This window comes from Bactrocera dorsalis, chromosome 1, assembly GCF_023373825.1.
Source record: "Bactrocera dorsalis isolate Fly_Bdor chromosome 1, ASM2337382v1, whole genome shotgun sequence".
Taxonomy (NCBI): domain Eukaryota; kingdom Metazoa; phylum Arthropoda; class Insecta; order Diptera; family Tephritidae; genus Bactrocera; species Bactrocera dorsalis.
In genome coordinates, this window is record NC_064303.1 from 26,198,743 (window position 1) to 26,218,797 (window position 20,055).

At 36.6% G+C, this 20,055-nt stretch overlaps 2 protein-coding genes across 3 annotated transcripts in view; one reads left to right on the top strand and one right to left on the bottom strand.

The window, feature by feature from the left end:
* The window catches only part of LOC105224473 (Down syndrome cell adhesion molecule-like protein Dscam2), a 640,260-nt gene that overhangs the window by 524,560 nt on the left and 95,645 nt on the right, over window positions 1-20,055 (bottom strand). The gene's annotated exons all lie outside the window — the stretch shown is intronic.
* On the top strand, window positions 1,459-9,536 carry LOC125775853 (uncharacterized). Of its 2 annotated transcripts, none has more exons than XM_049446888.1 (2): window positions 1,459-2,008; window positions 7,892-9,536. In XM_049446888.1, exon 2 carries the CDS (start codon window positions 7,896-7,898, stop codon window positions 8,946-8,948), a length of 1,053 nt encoding a protein of 350 aa, XP_049302845.1. In that variant the 5' UTR covers window positions 1,459-2,008; window positions 7,892-7,895; the 3' UTR covers window positions 8,949-9,536. The 2 variants fall into 2 exon arrangements, with proteins under 2 accessions (XP_049302845.1, XP_049302852.1); XM_049446895.1 differs by lacking the exon at window positions 1,459-2,008 and having other exon boundaries at window positions 7,267-8,956; window positions 9,033-9,536.

Below are 20,055 nucleotides of genomic sequence, written 5' to 3' on the forward strand. Positions count from 1 at the left end.
ATCACACTTTTCGTTTCACGTTTGCCTGATCACACTTTTCGTTACGCGTTCGTCAGCTTACTCCCCAAGCCAAGCGCGCCTAAAGAAGTTTTACTTCAAAAATTATATGAGAAAAAGTTCCTTTTTGGAATTGTCCACTTTTCCAACTTTTCCTCAAGAAAAGCATATGGTTTTTTATTTCAAAACCTTCCGATCCACAGCGAACAACCTCTGCAAATTTCATCGCGATTGGTTCAGTCGTTCACTAGCCGTTACTAACTAACAAACATTCATTTGTTTGTATGGAAAAAAGAAAAGGGCTGTTTTCAGGGGTTTTCCGGCAATTATTCGAATTTTTCTCGTCGTAAAAACCATCTTTGAGTCTCAGCGAACATTTAGAAAAAAGAATTGGCTAAATTGGTCCAGGCATTGTTGAGTTATGCGCTTAGCAACACATTTTGCGATTAATTTTTATATGTATACTAGCTGACACCGCAGACGTTGTCCTGCGTGAAATTACATATGTATGTGTTTTGAAATGAAGAGAAAGTCAAATTTATCATTTCTTTTTTTTTTCAATGTAACGCAGCTTGATAAACAACATTTTTTGGTTTCTGTTCCGGTGCGTAAATGTACAGAGAAGATAGTTTTCCAACTCGTGAGCACGCCACGTACTTTTGGCCGTGCAAAAACATAGCAGTTCCAAATTTATGCCATACATTTCTAGCGACTATCCTTATGTAATGATGATTGTCATCTCAAATGCAATTTTTACTGGAAACTGAATCCATTTGAGCTAAAATGGCAAATCAATAGAACTCAAAGGAACTCGTAGAATCAAGCATTCTGCCCTTTGTATTCCATAGGTGCATCACAATCAGTCGGGTTCCATTACACAGTTTCGGCGCATGAAGATTGCGAAACATAATAACGACAGACCCAACTTTGAGACGCAAATAATACGGTGGCATACCAATCCTCTCCAAAGAATTTAGAAATTTCACTGGATAATTCACGGCGTCTTTTGAATTTTCCAGTTTAAGTCAACAACATCGGTATTTTTGGCAGCTAAAATTGCCCGTACACTTAAGGACTCGCAGTTACGATAATTTGACCAATATTCGGATACATTGCAACTCTTTCATACAGCTTGAAATCTTTAGAAACATCCAAAAGTGTTGAAAATGGGTACGACATGAATTAAATATAAGACAAATAGAAAACCAAAAAACGCTTTCGAAATTTTCCTCCAAAGACACGAAAAAAACAATTTTGCATCCATTCGTCACTGGCGTTAAATTTATTTATTTTAATGTACACTGCACAAACAGATCGATTCGGTAAGAAGGCAATGCTTTGTGTTCATACCAAATGAACACATCCCTGCATTGTCCTCCTAACTCGTCTAAATACGAATTAGAGGACAATGCAAAAAACACCCAACAGCGCCAACATAACAGCGAAGTACCCAACAAAACACAATAAAACGAATCACCAGAGCGGACGGACATATACAGGCGCAATACCTTACAGCAGCAGCATCAGCAGTTACAACAACAACCAGCAGCAGCAGTATTAGGAGCAACAACAGCAGCAGAATCATCAGAAAATCAACGCGGGAATAAGTACCCATATCAGGTTTAATTAATTTACTTATATTTATATTGTATATATGTAAATAACCCCTTAATTATACCAACCCACACAATTGTATTTATTAACATACATGTACATATATTACACACTCTAAAATATATATATACATCTGAAGTGTTACCCAAAATCTAATAGTTTTTATTTTATTTGGCACACCGGCAAATATATCGTCGACAACCCCGACATTTTGGTCCTTCGAGCCGGATTTTCCGCCTAATAAAATAAACCCACCCATATCAGCGTTTGGATCAGTATTTCGGATCATCAAAGATTTACACGAATTCACCCACCCAACAACCACCTTTCGGATCTTCAGGAGTTTACCCACCCTATCAACTACTCAACTACAGCAAACACATAAGTGGAAAAAATTGTAAGTACTCAAACTTAAATTTATTTAAAATATAAATTTATTAGTGCAAAACGGAATAAAAACGGCATAGTGAAACAAAAACAAAATTAATATTTTATTCCAAAGTAAATCTTTTGCTTAACCGGTATTAAGCACAAAGTATTTGCTAACTTTGTTATTGCCATATTCCGCTTTGCACCTTACCCGTTGACATACATACATACGCATATAAATTTTGAGAGCCAAATAGCGTTGCTTTGGCACCCACCCGTACCTACGCGTACATATGTTTTATTGTTTTACCCGCTCAACTAACAACGAACTAACGTTGACTGCAAGTGCAGTGTGAGCAAGCAAAAAAACAAACCCAGTAGGAAAAATTTCAAACGACCCATTAGGAAATTTTTCGTTCGTCGGAATTTCACTCATTATATTTTGCGGTTCAAAATATAAACAGCAAATAAAAAAATAAAGTCGTTGCTTATTAACTTATTCCAATTCAAGCTTAAATAAAGAAATTGTTTTTCAAATTTATTATTTGTTTTATTTCAATTTAATTAATTATTACGACCCGGTTAAGTGAATTTTTAATAGCAATGGAAGAATTTAAATTTTGTATTTCCGATTTGTTCGAATACATTGAGGAACATTACGACACCCAACCCGAAGATGAGTCTATTTATACCCTAGAAATAAAAAGGGTTGAACTCAACGCGATATACGACAAGGCAAACAAGTCGTACGATGCCGTTCGTAGAACCCCACAAAAACCCGGCGAAACTATTGATTTTGCAAAAATCAAAGAAAATTTTAAAAAAGGTCATCAATTATATTTAAAGTGTTTAGGATCCATTAATAAAGCTATTGATGATCTCAAGACCCCAACCCCAGTAATAAAGGAACGAGTTTCAGAGGAATATACATCGCGGGATATAGGACCCTCAATACATATACCCCCTTGTGATACGGACATATTTTATGGAGATTTCGCAACCTGGCCTTCATTCCGAGATATGTTTACGGCTATATACGTAAACAATCACAAAATCAGCAACGTGGAAAAACTGTTCCATTTGATTCAAAAAACCCGAGGAGAAGCGAGAGCAATTGTTAAAAATACACCCTTAACAAATGATGGTTTCCTGATGGCATGGAGAGACCTGGTATCCCAATACGAGAACAAACGAGTTCAGGTCAACGCGCAATTGAAGATTTTATTCAACTTACCCCAAGCAACCCAAGAAAGTGGAAGCGCGATTAAACACCTTCAGAGGACCGTCAACAATTGTCTCACAAATCTGCACAACGTGTACATAGACACTAGTAGCTGGGACCCCATCTTAATCTTCTTATGCGGATTAAAATTACCCAAAACCCTACTTCATCAATTCGAGGACGCCCTAGAAGATAACTCGGAAATACCATCCTGGAAAACTTTCGACGCGTTTCTCACTCATCGATATAAATCTTTGGAAGCAGTCGGAAATCTAACTGACCCCGTTCCAGTGACCCAATCCGACAGTGGATCCTATAGGAAAGGAAAAGACAGGAAGTTCAACACATTTCACGCTAATGTTTCCGGAACTTCGACCCTGGATTTTTCACACGCTAGTGCACACCCAGTTCGAGGCAACAACCTTTCAAAAAAGCCTCAAGACATTGAAAGTTGTAAGCTTTGTAGAACACAACATTCAATTCGAGAATGTCCAAAGTTCTTACAAATGAATGTTGAGACCCGAATAACCACAATTAAAAATAATGGTTATTGCTTCAATTGCCTTGCATTATCTCACAGTTTCAGAGATTGCAAGAGCAAATATTCTTGTAGAATATGCAGAAAGAAACATAACACACTTCTGCATAGGGATACACCAACCCGTTCCCAATCCCCCCCGCAAGGATCAAGAGCCTCAAACCCGCCTCTTGATCCAAGCACCAGTAGTACCTCCCAAACCCTTAATACCAATATAAATCCGCAAGCCTACACAACCCTCTTACAGTCCACTAAAACTCAAGACTCTCAAAACTTTAGTGGGAAGCAGATTTTGTTAGGTACTGCTGTAGTCCAAGTTTTATACAAAGGGCAAATATTCACAGCTCGCGCACTAGTCGACTCCGGGTCAGAAGCCACTTTTGTTTCAGAGAAATTCCAGAGAAAATTGGACATACCCACGTTCAGGAGAAATGCACAAGTGACTGGATTGAACAACACCGTTTCGGCAACACCCTCCAAAATTTGTGAACTTACCCTTAGTTCACCGACAAGAAAGGAGTTTAAGATAACAACACACGCGTTTATCTTAAAATCTTTAACCGATAATTTACCCACTCACTCACTTAATACGATCATCACTGGTACAGATTTCGGTTTTAGTTTAGCTGACCCTCACTTTTATAAACCCAGACCAGTGGACATATTGATCGGAAGTGACCTGTACCCACAAATAATCCTCAGTGGTGTACGGAAAAATGTACTCGGGACCCTTCTAGCCCAAGAAACGGAATTCGGATGGATTTTATCCGGACCCATACCAGAAAAACCCTTATCACCCTCGATAATGTCATTTTTCAATAAGATGACCCCAGACAAGTTGCTCACACAATTTTGGGAAGTTGAAGAAGTTCCAAGGAAGCCTCTACCTTCAACTTCAGATATAGTTTGTGAGCAAATTTATAAAAATACGACCCACAGAAACTCAGATGGGCGCTATGTGGTAACATTACCCTTTAAAACTCCAGAAAACATAGAATTGGGCAACTCAAGACACATAGCTCTAGCTCAATTTCTTAGAAATGAAAAGTCATTGTCGAGAAAACCCGAAATAAAAGCGGAATACGACAAGGCCATCAACGAGTATTTGGAACTCGGTCATATGACCAAAGTTGAATACGACCCTGCGGATAATACGAAAGCGTATTATCTACCACATCACGCAGTCATTAAACCGGATCGCATAACGACTCAACTCCGAGTGGTATTCAACGCTTCATGCCCCACCTCGAACAGGAACAGCCTCAACGATGTACTACATACTGGACCCACTCTACAAGCAGACCTCGTAATCCTAGTAGTAAAATGGCGAATGTTTCAAATCGTATTCAACGCAGATATACAAAAAATGTATCGTCAAATACTCGTTGAAAGCAGACACACTCCGTTTCAAAGAATCTTATTTAGGAAATCCTCTAACGACCCTATAGAAGACTTTGAATTACAAACTGTTACGTTTGGTATTAACTGTGCTCCATTTCTAGCTATCCGTACCCTCCTTAAATTAGCGGATGATGTACAAGGAACCCACCCACTGGCAGCAGAGATACTTCGAAACGGAATGTATGTTGATGATGTACTTGCAGGAGCACATGACGTACCAACAGCGATATTGGCACGAGATGAACTCACTTCATCCTTGAAGTCCGCAGGATTTGCTCTACGCAAATGGACCTCAAATGACCCAAAAGTTTTATCTGGAATCCCACAGGAACATCTATTGGATACCAACTCACTCAGTTTACCAGAATCCAATAACACAAAAACACTAGGAATCAGATGGAATGCAAAAAAAGATGCGTTCTTTTTTCTCATCAACCCCATTCAGGATAAAACCTCGTATACTAAAAGAGAAGTACTATCGATCATAGCAAAATTGTTCGACCCAGCTGGTTGGCTCAGCCCCGTTGTAGTCACCGCAAAAATAATAATGCAACAGATCTGGCTGGATAAATCCGATTGGGATGAATGTTTGAAACCCTTAACTCTCCATCGATGGAAAATATTCATAAAGGACTACGATTCCTTAAATCTTATTGAAATTCCTCGATGGACCCACTTTTCGACATCCGCGATCATCAATTTTCATGGATTCTCTGACGCATCTGAAAAAGCCTACGCAGCAGCCCTATATATCAGTGTTTCTACAAACGCAAATACCTGGACAACCCTTTTGGTATCCAAGACTCGTGTGGCCCCAATAAAAACTATATCATTACCAAGGCTAGAACTTTGCGGAGCTGTTCTTCTGGCGAATCTAGTGGATGCGACCCTACCCCAACTAAGTATAATCCAATACCGTACTCACCTTTGGACGGATTCCACAATTGTTCTTTCATGGCTTAGCAAACCCCCATGCACATGGACAACCTTTGTATCCCACCGAATTGCCACAATCGCAGAAAAGGTTGGAACCGAAAATTGGACTCACGTCGAAAGTCAAGACAATCCGGCAGATCTAGCTACTCGCGGACGCACACCTCTGGAAATGGTTAACAATGACCTCTGGTGGCACGGACCCCAATGGCTAACACTCGACCCGAAACACTGGCCAGTTACCAAAATATCAAGCGATACAACACTGGAACTCCGGCCAATCAGGACCTTCGTGAACACAACACAAGAGGATATCCTGGATAGATTCTCGTCCTTACCCAAAGCCATTCGAGTTGTAGCATATTTGTTCAGATTCTGTTCGAATGCGTCACCCAATAAATCACAGCAGTCATACACAACGTTGGAAATAACACCAGAAGAGTTCAACACTACCCGCACGAAGCTAATTATTTTATCCCAAAAGAAGTATTTCCAGGAAGAGTATGAAGCCTTAACCCAAAAAATCAGCATACCCAAAAAAAGTACAATTTTGACACTAAACCCTTTAATCGATCCCAAAGGAATAATGCGAGTTAATGGTCGGTTGAGCAATTCAGCGGCATTATCATACAACGAGCGTTATCCGATTATACTACCCTATAGCAGTCGATTAGCCAAACTACTCACCCAATTTACCCATTTAATAACCCTTCATGGCGGCAACCAGCTAGTCTTACGACTTATGCGTTCGGAATTTTGGATACCGAAGCTGAAAACCCTCATCAAGTCTACCATTCATCAGTGCAAAACTTGTGTTTTGCACAAAAAGCGTAACACTACTCAGATAATGGCAGCATTACCCGCAGAACGTACCACCTTAACCCGTCCATTCGCAGCAACAGGAATCGATTTCGCCGGTCCTTATGACATAAAAAATTACACCGGCAGAGCATGTTTGATCACAAAAGGCTATGTATGCGTATTTGTTTGTTTTGCAACCAAAGCCATACATTTAGAGCCAGTAAGTGATCTCACCACTAACGCATTCATGGCCGCATTCGCACGTTTCTTTTCCAGGCGCGGATGTCCCGCCGATCTCTATTCGGACAATGGTACTAATTTTGTTGGAGCGTCTAAACTTTTAGTTAAAGATCGGCGAGAATTCATGAAGTCATTGAAAACTCAACTAACAACTAGCGAAGCACACCAAAACATCAACTGGCACTTTAACCCTCCAGGAGCTCCACACATGGGTGGACTCTGGGAAGCAGGAGTGAAAAGTTTAAAGAGCCACTTGAAAAAGGTGTCTCAGAACCAGAAATTCACTTTCGAAGAACTAGCTACCCTTTTAACCCGAATCGAAAGTTGCTTGAATTCTCGCCCTTTAAGCCCATTAAGTGAAGACCCAACAAATTTAGAACCTTTAACTCCAGGCCATTTCTTAATAGGTACCCCTTTATTAATCCCAGCAGAACCCAACTTAGAAGATGCACATCTAAGCACCGCACAAAGATGGCAAAAACTGAAGATACTCCATCAACACTTCTGCAAGCGATGGAAAGAAGAATATTTGAAAGAACTCCACAAAAGATATAAGTGGAAATACCCTCAACGCAACATAGACGTTAACGATATGGTAGTTATACGTCAAGAAACTCTACCCCCAAATGAGTGGAGACTTGGTCGCATCGAAAAAACATATCTCGGTGCCGACAATAAAGCAAGAGTAGTTGACATACGTACCTCTCAGGGAACAATTACCCGCCCAATAACCAAAATAGTCACTTTACCAAATAATTAATCTTATTTCCTTATAGTGACATGGCCCCTCAAAGAAGTACGAAGTCAATTTGCAGCCGTCAAAGCAGCCCCACACTCACTGTGCGATCGCTCAGCGTGACCCGTAGCATCAGCCCACTCTCCGACGAAGGAACCCTGGCAAGACGCCTACATCGCTTTAAAGCGACCCTTTCCCCCATTCGAGAGGAGCGTGGAAATACGTATCGCACGGCCCGACGTACCATCAGCCTTTCCCCTATTCGTGAAGAACGAGGAAGTACTCATCGCACGGCTCGGCGTGCAATCAGCCGTTCATCAAAGCGAACACACAAACACGTCGCCTGTGGATTGTGTAAAAAAGACCACAGACTGGTAACTTGTTCAAAATTCACCAAAATGAACATCAATGAAAAGTTTGACGCAGTTAATAAACACAAGTACTGCGTCAATTGCTTGGCCAGATCGCATTCCACCCAAAAGTGCACAAGTAAAAAACGATGTGCCACGTGTAATGGGGAACACCATTCAACCCTACATGGGCACCCCAGGTTGTTCTGCAAAGAGCCAACGAAATCATCAAAGAGCGAAGAAAGATTGCACAGACAAAAAGATCTACCCACGCTACTGGCCAAGCCGACCCTCATACCAACAGTCATGGTCAAAGTCAAACACGATGGAAAATGGAATAAAATACGAGCAATAATCAACCCGACCCGAAAGGTGACTGTAATTGCATCAGAACTGGTGCAGAGATTGCGGTTACCAAAAACGTACCTCGACTCGCATCGTATATGCAAAGTCGTCATAGGATCATTAACTGATTCCGACTGGCATGTCGAAGTTAACTGCCTATTGACGCACGATTTACCGACCCGACCCTATAATCGTGACTTAAGTGGCGAAATCATTAAGAAGTTCGACCACTTAGTCCTAGCCGACCCTAAATTCTGGAAAGACGATCAAATCATGTTGGAACTGGGAGCTGACATCTACCCAAGATTGATGAAACCCGGACTATTCAACCCCGATAACAGCACCGTGATCGCACAAAACACCGCACTCGGTTGGACTCTAACCGGTGCTTGTGCGATTTAAACCCAAAAGTATACCTCCAACCCGTTGATAAAAATACTCATTTACCCAATTCAAAATAGATCTAAAAAATCTTTTTATTCGCAGACACTGCAAGGCGGCCGGGATGTTCATACCAAATGAACACATCCCTGCATTGTCCTCCTAACTCGTCTAAATACGAATTAGAGGACAATGCAAAAAACACCCAACAGCGCCAACATAACAGCGAAGTACCCAACAAAACGAAAAAACACAATAAAACAAATCACCAGAGCGGACGGACATATACAGGCGCAATACCTTACAGCAGCAGCATCAGCAGTTACAACAACAACCAGCAGCAGCAGTATTAGGAGCAACAACAGCAACAGAATCATCAGAAAATCAACGCGGGAATAAGTACCCATATCAGGTTTAATTAATTTACTTATATTTATATTGTATATATGTAAATAACCCCTTAATTATACCAACCCACACAATTGTATTTATTAACATACATGTACATATATTACACACCCTCAAATACACACATCCGATTTGTTATCCAAATTCTAATAGTTTTTATTTTATTTGGCGCAACGGCAAATTCACGTCGATCACCCCGACACTTTGTATTTGGTGGGATCAAAAGGGTGATTTATATTATGAGGTTTCAGACTCTTAATATCAATCGATATAAACAACAAATGGTCAATCCAAACCATGCTTTGATCGAAAAAGGACCAGAACTTGGCCACTTCTGATTACCATTTAGTTTCATCTGAGCTAACTAACTTCAATATTGTCCGTCGTTCAAAAGTCAAATTGGAATAATAGTTTCAATTATGTTAAGTTTAAAGTTCTTAAGTTTTTTCACAAATTAAATTTCTGAACGAAGCTATAATATTATTGATTGATAACCATCAGATGCTTTGTGATAGAGACATTTCCACTTTTTTGATCTTTTCTGTGCTGATCTTGACATCTTACCACTAAACGTTCTTTCACTTTGATTAATTACAATTTACGATGCGAAGGAGAATTCGACCTACCTTAGGTCATGGTAAATAAAGTAGATCGACTTAGAAAACAGCGCAAAAACAAAACAGAAAATTAGTTTATCAGAAAGCCTTAAATTGATTAATAGACTGTATCAAAATTGAAATCTTATAAATAGCCAGTGTATTAATTACATATGTAAGCTAATCTAATAACAAGACAAATATCAACAAGCATAAGCGTAAACTTCGATTGCAGTGAATCCAGAATACCGCAAAACTTGCTTCTGATCCGTCAGCTTGTATGGTAGGTATGTGCTACGATGATCTGACCTGAAAAAATTTCTCAAAGATATTGGTTTTTCCTGAGATAATATTTTCTGCCCAATTTCGTGAAGATATTTTGTTAAATTTAAAAGTTATTCATAAAACTTGAATGACTCGATATCGGATATGACAAAACAACAGTTGGCAGATTAATGTGTATTGAACTTCTTATCCAATGTCTACGCATATTGTCTAACTGTTTTCCTAATTAAATTGAAAAATCGTTGTTTAAGTGCCTAAAAGTATGCTTATAGAGAGTAATAATTTGCATAAAGCGAAAGTCAAGAATAAAGGTGGAACAATATCCAAATATTTTTCATTTACACTCTATCTTATGTATATGAAAATATATACAAAACAGCTATATACAAAAATATTTGTAATGCAAATAAACGTAATAGACCACACACATATATAATAGCCAACCAACAACGACTCCACTGAATTTTATGTCGCAAAATGCTAAAATATGTCAGAAATGCTGCAGACAGGTCGTAAATTAAGTGTGAATAGAAAAGTGTATAAAATTTTCTTTGCAAAGATATTTCCCTTAAGTGGGTTTCCATGTTTTGCTTATATCGTTTGGGTACTTTCTTTTAATGTATTTAGCAACAGCTGTTGTTGTGTTCTTATTATTTTGTTCTTAGTGTTGCTGTAGCTGTTAACACCGCTGCTGCTTTAAAGACTTTCTATGAATGTTACTTATAAACTATTTTAACGGCACGACCTACTACAGCAGCAACACACTCTCACATAAAAATCTCACAAAAAGGTTTATCATCAAAAGGCAACCAGTAAAGACAAACAGGTGCGCTAAGTTTGAGCAAACACGAAAACCAGACCCCATTAACTGGAAAAGTTCTTTCCTGGGCAGGGATTGTGATTGTTTAAGTAACCAACTTAACTTTGCAAAACACATTTAAGTTGCGCATAATTGGCAGTTAAGAGCATAATTCGAGCACAAGGTCGAGCGCAACTAGGACACACTTTCACCCCCTGATAGGCTACTATTGCGTTCATGGCACGTGCTTACTGGTTCTGGACTTCCTGTAAGAGCTGTAAAGCTCATAGTAAGTCTATGACGTTTACTGTATATAACATTAAAATACATACTACATACAAAAATATATTTACTTTCAACTACTTTCATACACTCAGCTCACTAATACATACATAGTGATATATTTACTTGAAGTTAAGTATATATACTATATATATATAGTACGAATTTTACTTCGAACAAAGAACTTGTTTTGATGGCCTTGCCGCTGGCTGATCTGTTGATGCCAGTCGTAGGTCGTTGTCCACAATTGTTTTCGATATAATTGTATATTTTATTTTATATTTTGCGGAGAAATGAAATTTTTGTTCAGGCTCATTGGCAGTCAGATAGCAACAGTGACGTAGCGTTATATAAAATTTCCTACAGAAAGACATTAAAAACCAATAAAATAGATCTTTAATCCTGTTGTGTGATCTTGTGTTAAGTTTTGTTAATGTGTTCAAAAGATTTGGCATTTTATCGGCAAATCATTTGGCATATTATCCAAGATTACTACAAAAATTGACGTTTTCTTAAAAATTTTCAAACCCTCGTCTATCAAAATATCATATTCTCAGACGAGACCCATTTTTGGCTTAATGGCTTTGTCAACAAACAGATCCTCGTGTGTCCAGGAAACGCAAATGCATCCCTAAAAATTTATTGTTTGGTGCGAATTGTGGTATGGCGGCATCATCCGATCTTCTTCGTGGATGAGGCAGAAAATGAGGTTACCATCAATGTTGACCGATTTTATGAAATCGACGCGGTGCACCGCTTTATATTTCAAGTCTAATCATGAATACCATATGTGAATAGCTGAGAGAAAAGGCATGATCAAATGGCCGGTAAGATCTTGCGTTTAAATGGTTCCAGAATATTTTCATGAATATGTTAAATGAAAGGTTTACCCCAATCAAGCAGCAACGTTCGAGGAGCTCGAACACAACATTCTGTACTCTATAGACGAAATGATTTAATTGAGATATGCAAACGGAGACGTGATGACCGACAAATTGTGTTTACAAAAAGCTGAGGAGAGGGTCGAGATATAAATAAAGATTTGTGCTAATAAGTTCAAACTTGAATGGAATGAGTTCAGGTTTTTTTTCCTTAGCAGACTCAGTTTTACAAAAGAGTAGGAAATTATGTCTTAGCTTACTTACTAAAGGATTAGAAATTTACTTGTGGACTTTCAAGAGAAAAAAGCTTCTCTATAATAAAATAGAGCCAGAATCAGGATTATTTTGAATATGTATAGTACATAATTCAGCAAAATATCTCCCAAAGTCCAGTCCTCGAACTTAGAATCTGAACTTCATATAGATCGAGTCATATGTCGAGTTTGATATTAAATGATTTAATTTCATACCAAAATGTTTGAAGATGGTATGTTTACCAAGCTTAACCTTTGAATGGCTAGAACAACATTTACAAAAAATCACGTTAAGAAAAAAAAGTTGAGATAGGATACATTTCTGTTCTAATGGGCTTTGATTGGAATTTCAAAACAGAAATTATAGTGTCTTTAGTTAACCCAGACCGATCTGAAAGGGTTAAAATATGCAAAGTCATTTATTGGTTTTATTAACTATCAATAATGACAATTGCGTCCAAAGCATGACGAACATATCCATTATATAAATGAATATGCACTATATACGAGTAAGTTATATAAACATTTACACAGATACAGATATACATATGTATATAGCCACTCACGAAAGATCCTTTCCACTCATCCTGCTACTGTACGAATAAGGTAGAGATGTGTACATAGCCGCTCACGAAGCATCCTTGTCGCTCAATCCTGCTATCCGCATTGCGCTCGCTCTCAACATTTTACTGAGTCTCAATTGAGAGTGGTATCTCTGAGCATCCTTCGCGTGTTCTCGCGTCATCTCTAAAAGCTATTCTATTAGAAATTCACCATAGTCGCTCTCGAAAGAGCACATTTTTGTTACTGTTGTTATATGCATCACATGGCTTTAGCTTGGTACCAACTCGCTGGACCACTGCATCATTCAGTCATCGTCGCGCTGTCAACACAACTGGTACATTCAACGGAAGGAATTATAACGGAAATATTTGATAACAACAACACCTGCTACAGTGGTGTGTGTGTATGTAGAGGTCTTTAGTGCATTTCTGTGTGCTTTAGTGTTAGTGTCAGAGAAACTTTGCAGAAGCGCGCGAGAAAGCACATTTGCATGTGCATATATATATATATAAATTTGTGTATGTCTATATATATATACATACATATATACATATGTATGTATATAGGGATATTTACATACAAAGCTCTGTAGTAACGAAACTTGTATGATATTTTGGTGAATGCGTGCAATTTTTTGAATTTTTTTATTAAATGGTAACAGTTATAAAAAAAATAATAACAAAAACTACCGTTAAGTGCAAATTTTATATTTACTAAAAAATATATGAAAATTTAAAAAAAATTATAAAAGGTGTTAGTATTAGTGCTGAAAGTAAAACCGATTTTTTTTTAATAAATGAGAAAGAAATTAATAACAAAAAAGTTTCATGTGTACAATTTGTGTCTCTCTTGGCTGTCAATCAATTTGCTGGAGTAGGTCGACAGCCGTCTCACCGGTGAGCTAAAGAGTTGCTAATTGCTTCTGACATTTTCGCATTTGCTCTGACATTTTTCAATGACAGCAAATGTTAGTGAAATTTCAACAACAAACAAAAGTACACTCATATTTAATGTGTTGTCAAAATCGCAGTCGGTAAGCCACAAGCTGTCGCCTCCGATAATTTATAGTTAATTATGTGTTCTCGAAATCACGTTCTTAAGTAACGGCTTCCAATGTAGTGTTTTTGTAGAGTAGCTATTGCGCGGAGACGGAGGTGAAAGGGTGTTTTTAAGACCTCCGACAACAGGCATATAAAAAAGTAAACAACAAAACAGGTCAAAAGTAAACCGCTAATTGCAGATGCTTGTATGTGTGTGTTACTTAATACTTGCGCTTGTGGATTTGTGAATTTATACGCGCAAAGTTAATTGGCGGCAAATGTTGATGTTGACGTTGACAGCAACGCAGTCATAACTCGGTCAGTCGGTCGTGACTGCGAAGTCACATGTTACGCATAATTAATGATAAAAACAAATATGGCAAACAAGCTAACACATATATATACATAAATAGAGAAACTAAAAACGTGTGTGCTCTCACTTGTGTACATATAATATTATTATTATCTGCCGGTAGCCGCAGGGCGTTCGAGCGACGTCACGTGGCTGGTTGAAAAAGAAAGCAGCAGTGCCTTTGAGTCCTGCTGAGCGTGCAAATATATTATTAATTATTGTTATGCTGTGAGCACTGACATATGCACATAAGTATGTATGTCTGCTTAAGCTTTTGTTGTTATTCAATTGGTATTTGTTTTGCAGTTTAATTGCGAATACTTAACGCTTGAGTGATTGTTTTAAACCGATATAAAAATTGTGGTTGTGTACTCGTATACATACAATAAATTAAACAAAATGGGAAATGTGAAAATTTGTCAATTAACATGTCATGGGAGAAATGCGAAATTCTTGTTATTAATTGTTGACACACAATACAAATGTGGAGCAATTAAATCGAATCGGCATATGTTTTAATATGTTTAAAACTGGAAGCTGGTGGTATAGTGTGTTACATAATTGGGGTACAACCCGTCGTAAAGCATCGTAAAATTATAAATTTTTACACTTGTTTAAAAAAATTGTTGTTGGATTTCATACAAAAATGAGTTTACACATTTACAATTCTCAATGCTGTGTTTTCGAATTGTTATAACTTATAACTTTATGAGACTTGTGAAAACCCTAAATATGTAATTTAACTAAAATAAAAAACAATAATAATTAAAATATTAGAAAATTGAATTATAACAAATAAATTTAAAATCGAATTAATTCAGTTAAAAGTAAATTCAAATACGGCGAAGTAGATAAATGAATAAAATGAAATAAATAAAAAAAAAAAGGTGCGTGGAGTCCCTACGCGCGGAGGAAGTTATACTTCTTAGTGATATTCAGAAATGCATATCATTTAGTATAAAATAAAACTAGAAAACTTAAATTCACATTTTATAAATTTATTATGTGTTTGTATGCTTGTGCATTATTTTTTCGGCAATGTATGCAAATATATGTACATATAAGTATATATGAATGTATGAATATGCAAGTCAATGCGCGCACATGTAATAAGTATATTGATAAGTGATGAAAATATGATTTCAATTTCTGAACGCGCACATGCATATACATACACTCATATGAGCATGTGCAGATACACAAGATAGGATAGAAGATGTATGCCTTTTAACATCGTATACTATACAAATAAATATGTATATACATATACATAATATTCCTGTAATAAATTTATTTTCTATTAGTAAGAAAAAAAAATATTTATTAGTATAGTATACGATGTTAAAAAGCAAAAATTTAAAAATGAATTCTGTTGAGATTCGAACCAGTGTTCACATCGTGACAGTCTAGGCGCTTACCACTAACACCACCATTGACACTTAGGTTGCCTTGACTTAAGTATGATTTGGTTATGCATGCAAGAAACATACGACGGTTCTAAAAATTTTGTTTAAGTATAGAATATACATATACATTTGTAGAACATTTGCTTTCGCAATAAATTTATCACAGCAATATACATATACATAATATGTATATAAATGGTGATTTTTTAAGAGCTTGATAACTTTTTTTTAAAAAAAAACGCATAAAATTTGCAAAATCTCATCGGTTCTTTATTTGAAACGTTAGATTGGTTCATGACATTTACTTTTTGAAGATAATTTCATTTAAATGTTGACCGCGGCTGCGTCTTAGGTGGTCCATTCGGAAAGTCCAATTTTGGGCAACTTTTTCGAGCATTTCGGCCGGAATAGCCCGAATTTCTTCGGAAATGTTGTCTTCCAAAGCTGGAATAGTTGCTGGCTTATTTCTGTAGACTTTAGACTTGACGTAGCCCCACAAAAAATAGTCTAAAGGCGTTAAATCGCATGATCTTGGTGGCCAACTTACGGGTCCATTTCTTGAGATGAATTGTTGTCCGAAGTTTTCCCTCAAAATGGCCATAGAATCGCGAGCTGTGTGGCATGTAGCGCCATCTTGTTGAAACCACATGTCAACCAAGTTCAGTTCTTCCATTTTTGGCAACAAAAAGTTTGTTAGCATCGAACGATAGCGATCGCCATTCACCGTAACGTTGCGTCCAACAGCATCTTTGAAAAAATACGGTCCAATGATTCCACCAGCGTACAAACCACAGTGCATTTTTCGGGATGCATGGGCAGTTCTTGAACGGCTTCTGGTTGCTCTTCACCCCAAATGCGGCAATTTTGCTTATTTACGTAGCCATTCAACCAGAAATGAGCCTCATCGCTGAACAAAATTTGTCGATAAACCGAATTCGAACCGAACACTGATTTTGGTAATAAAATTCAATGATTTGCAAGCGTTGCTCGTTAGTAAGTCTATTCATGATGAAATGTCAAAGCATACTGAGCATCTTTCTCTTTGACACCATGTCTGAAATCCCACGTGATCTGTCAAATACTAATGCATGAAAATCCTAACCTCAAAAAAATCACCCGTTACATATACATAATATTGCTGTGATAAATTTAATTTCTATTAGTAAGAAAAATATTTATTAGTATAGTATACGATGTTAAAAAGCAAAAAATTAAAAAAAAAAAATTAAAAGTAAATTCTCTTGAGATTCGAACCAATGTTCACATTGTCACAGTCTAGGCGCTTACCACCAACACCACCATTGACACTTAGGTTTCGTTGACTTAAGTATGATTTGGTTATGCAGACAAGGTTGCGTTACATTCATATGGATGGAGCGAGGTTGCGCAACTTTGCGTTATTTTTATATGGAAGGTTGCGCAACCAGAATCTATCGCAACCTTTTCCGGCGTCGTATAAGAAGTATAACTTCAAAAAAATAAAATTAAATAATTAAAATACATTATATTAAAAAATACAACAAAACTAAATAAAATACAAATAAAATATTTACATCAAGCTTTGTTAAAAATCTTAATGTGTGTCTGTTCATTTGTTCGAACATACACTATTAGCAAAGAAATTACGAAATTTTTGGAAAAAAATTTTTTAAACTCGACCATTGCGACCATTGCGTTTCCTGTGAACCCTCGGAAAAAATGTGGTATATGCACAAATAAAACAATAAATTGAAAATTTCGCTATTTCGACCAAAATGTCAAAGGCTTGTCAACCGACTCCAAAAACACTGATTAGAGTGAAACACGTTCCCTAAAAAACAACGGATTTTAGACGACCTTCACGAAATTCGTTCTGAAATGATCTACGACCCCAGTTGAATTTATCATACCATCGATAAACACTGTTATTCGATAGACTTTCATTGCCAAAAATGTAATTAAGTTCAACGATGCTCTGTTACTATTTTAATCCACATCGAAAGTTGTAAAAAATAATCTCGCGAAAATATTCTGAGATGAATATTCTCAATTACTATGAGTAACACAAACAGCTACTCTTATCTCAAAACCTTCTGCCTAACATCAAAAATGTCCGATTTTACGATAAAGTGTTTATTGCCAGGATGCAAAACTACAGTTCCGTATCTCGAAATATAAAATGCATATATTTGTACTATATGGGAAAAGAACTGCTAAAATCCCTATTAGTAAAATTAGAGTCAGCAGTATTTCATTTTACATTTATACTCGTATCGTAAAATTGGCATGTAGTTCAAAAAGCGCTTGGGATCAATGAAATCCTGAGCGAGCTTAGTCAACCTTTGAAAATCATGTTTAGTGAACAAAACTTTTTAGTGTGAGTTGTTTATTCATTTAAAAATTAGCGCAAATGTTGATGCAGAAATTCTAACAATATTTTTTTTCTGCGAATTGAAACTGTGGTTAGAACTCATTGAGCATTACTTGATAAAATTATGTACCAATTTTTAGTACCAATATACCCACTGGGAGGAGTAATATACAAATGTGAGCGAAAAAGAAAGAGACTTTGTAATATAAATTTCGCACGAAAACCCATTACTAACTATTTTTTTCAATGTTGGCTTCACTATTAGTGATAGTTGTGCCAAACATCACATCAAAATAATCATTAGTGCTTGGAATACGCTTGATTTTCTGAAATGCATAAAGTACATTCTGCTATTTTTACGATTAGTAAAATTATTGTGAAATTATTCAACAAAAAATTTTTATTAAATGTTGTGTGCGGAATGAAATCTCTAGTAAAAGGTTCAGAATGTTAGAAAAGGCTTTCGGTGAAAATCAGAGGGTCGAGAACACGTCAATAAAATAAAGGAATTGGTGCTATTTAGAGATCGTTGGAATAACGAAAGAATGAGTGAAAACGTTTTTGAAAGATCATTTGAGCCTAAGAAAAGTTAAAGAAGAAGGAAGAATCAGTGGAAACGTTTTTGAAAGATCATTTGAGCCTAAGAAAAGAGAAAGCACGATTGGTTCCAAAACCACTAGATTTTTGCGAAAGATTGTTGCGTTAACTTCTGTCAAACAATGCTTTCCCAAATCTTCAACCAATATCATGCCGTAACCACCGCATTCGTCCGATTTAGTCCGTTTGATTTCTAGCTATTCAACAAACTCAAACGACCATTTTGAGAAAACCGCTTTCAGTCAATTGAAGGCATTAAGCGTGAATCGCTACGTGATTCCGGAAGCTTGCTTTAACATCAGTTTTGGAGACTGGAAAAGACGTTATCAATACATGAAGTACGGGACTCTCACCATAATCTCTTTCAGTGACTGATACATGTATGTAAGTAAAAGATCAAATAAACTATATCAATGGAGATCATCATATTCTGTGTTTAGCGAATAGGGCCAGTTTTGTATTATGTCACTTTATTAAATTACATAATTAAATAAAATTGTAAAGATATATAATATACTGAAAAAAAACATTAATTTATTAATCTGAGCCCGTATAATGAACGTAACAAACAGTGGATTTTACCAAATATGCATGGAATCAAAATATCCTAAATGTGTATAAAAATTTTCTAGAATTCTAACCCTGGAAACAGCGCATATAATAATTGAATAAATGTATTAAATTCCAAAATTCCACACATAAATCTCAATTAAATAAAGCCATTTTACCATGTGATTACTTAAATCAGATCTTCGATTAACGGTAATAATCTGCGAATAATGTGTGGCACGTGATTTGAAGGCAAAAACGAGAAATGTGCGAAATAAAAGCGATGCTTCACGTAAGAAAGTGTTTTCTCCGGAGTGATATTATTACTTAAAGCAACAATATTCCGGCGGCGAGTCAATTTCAGTGTAAAAACGTGCAATTACATGTGTCAATACATTTGTTTCAACAAAACAACAAGTGTTAAGGATATTGGAAAGGAGTGCATCTTAATAGACACATAGTTGTAAAATGACAAAGGAGCCGGAGTGAAAAATATAACTATTTATATTAGAGTATAAAAAATACTTAATACAACATCAGTGTATATTTAATTATATATATGAAAGTGTACATACATTAATTTGACTGTATGCAACAACACCAAATAAATGGTTTCGTAAATATGTAAGTAGATAAGGTTTCAATGCTGCAATTAAATATGTGAAAGGATATAAAATTTATATCGTATGCTATACATATGTGTATTGTCTTGGAAATGTTTGAATGTAAATATTTGTTCGTTTGAGTAAGATTTATAATCTATGC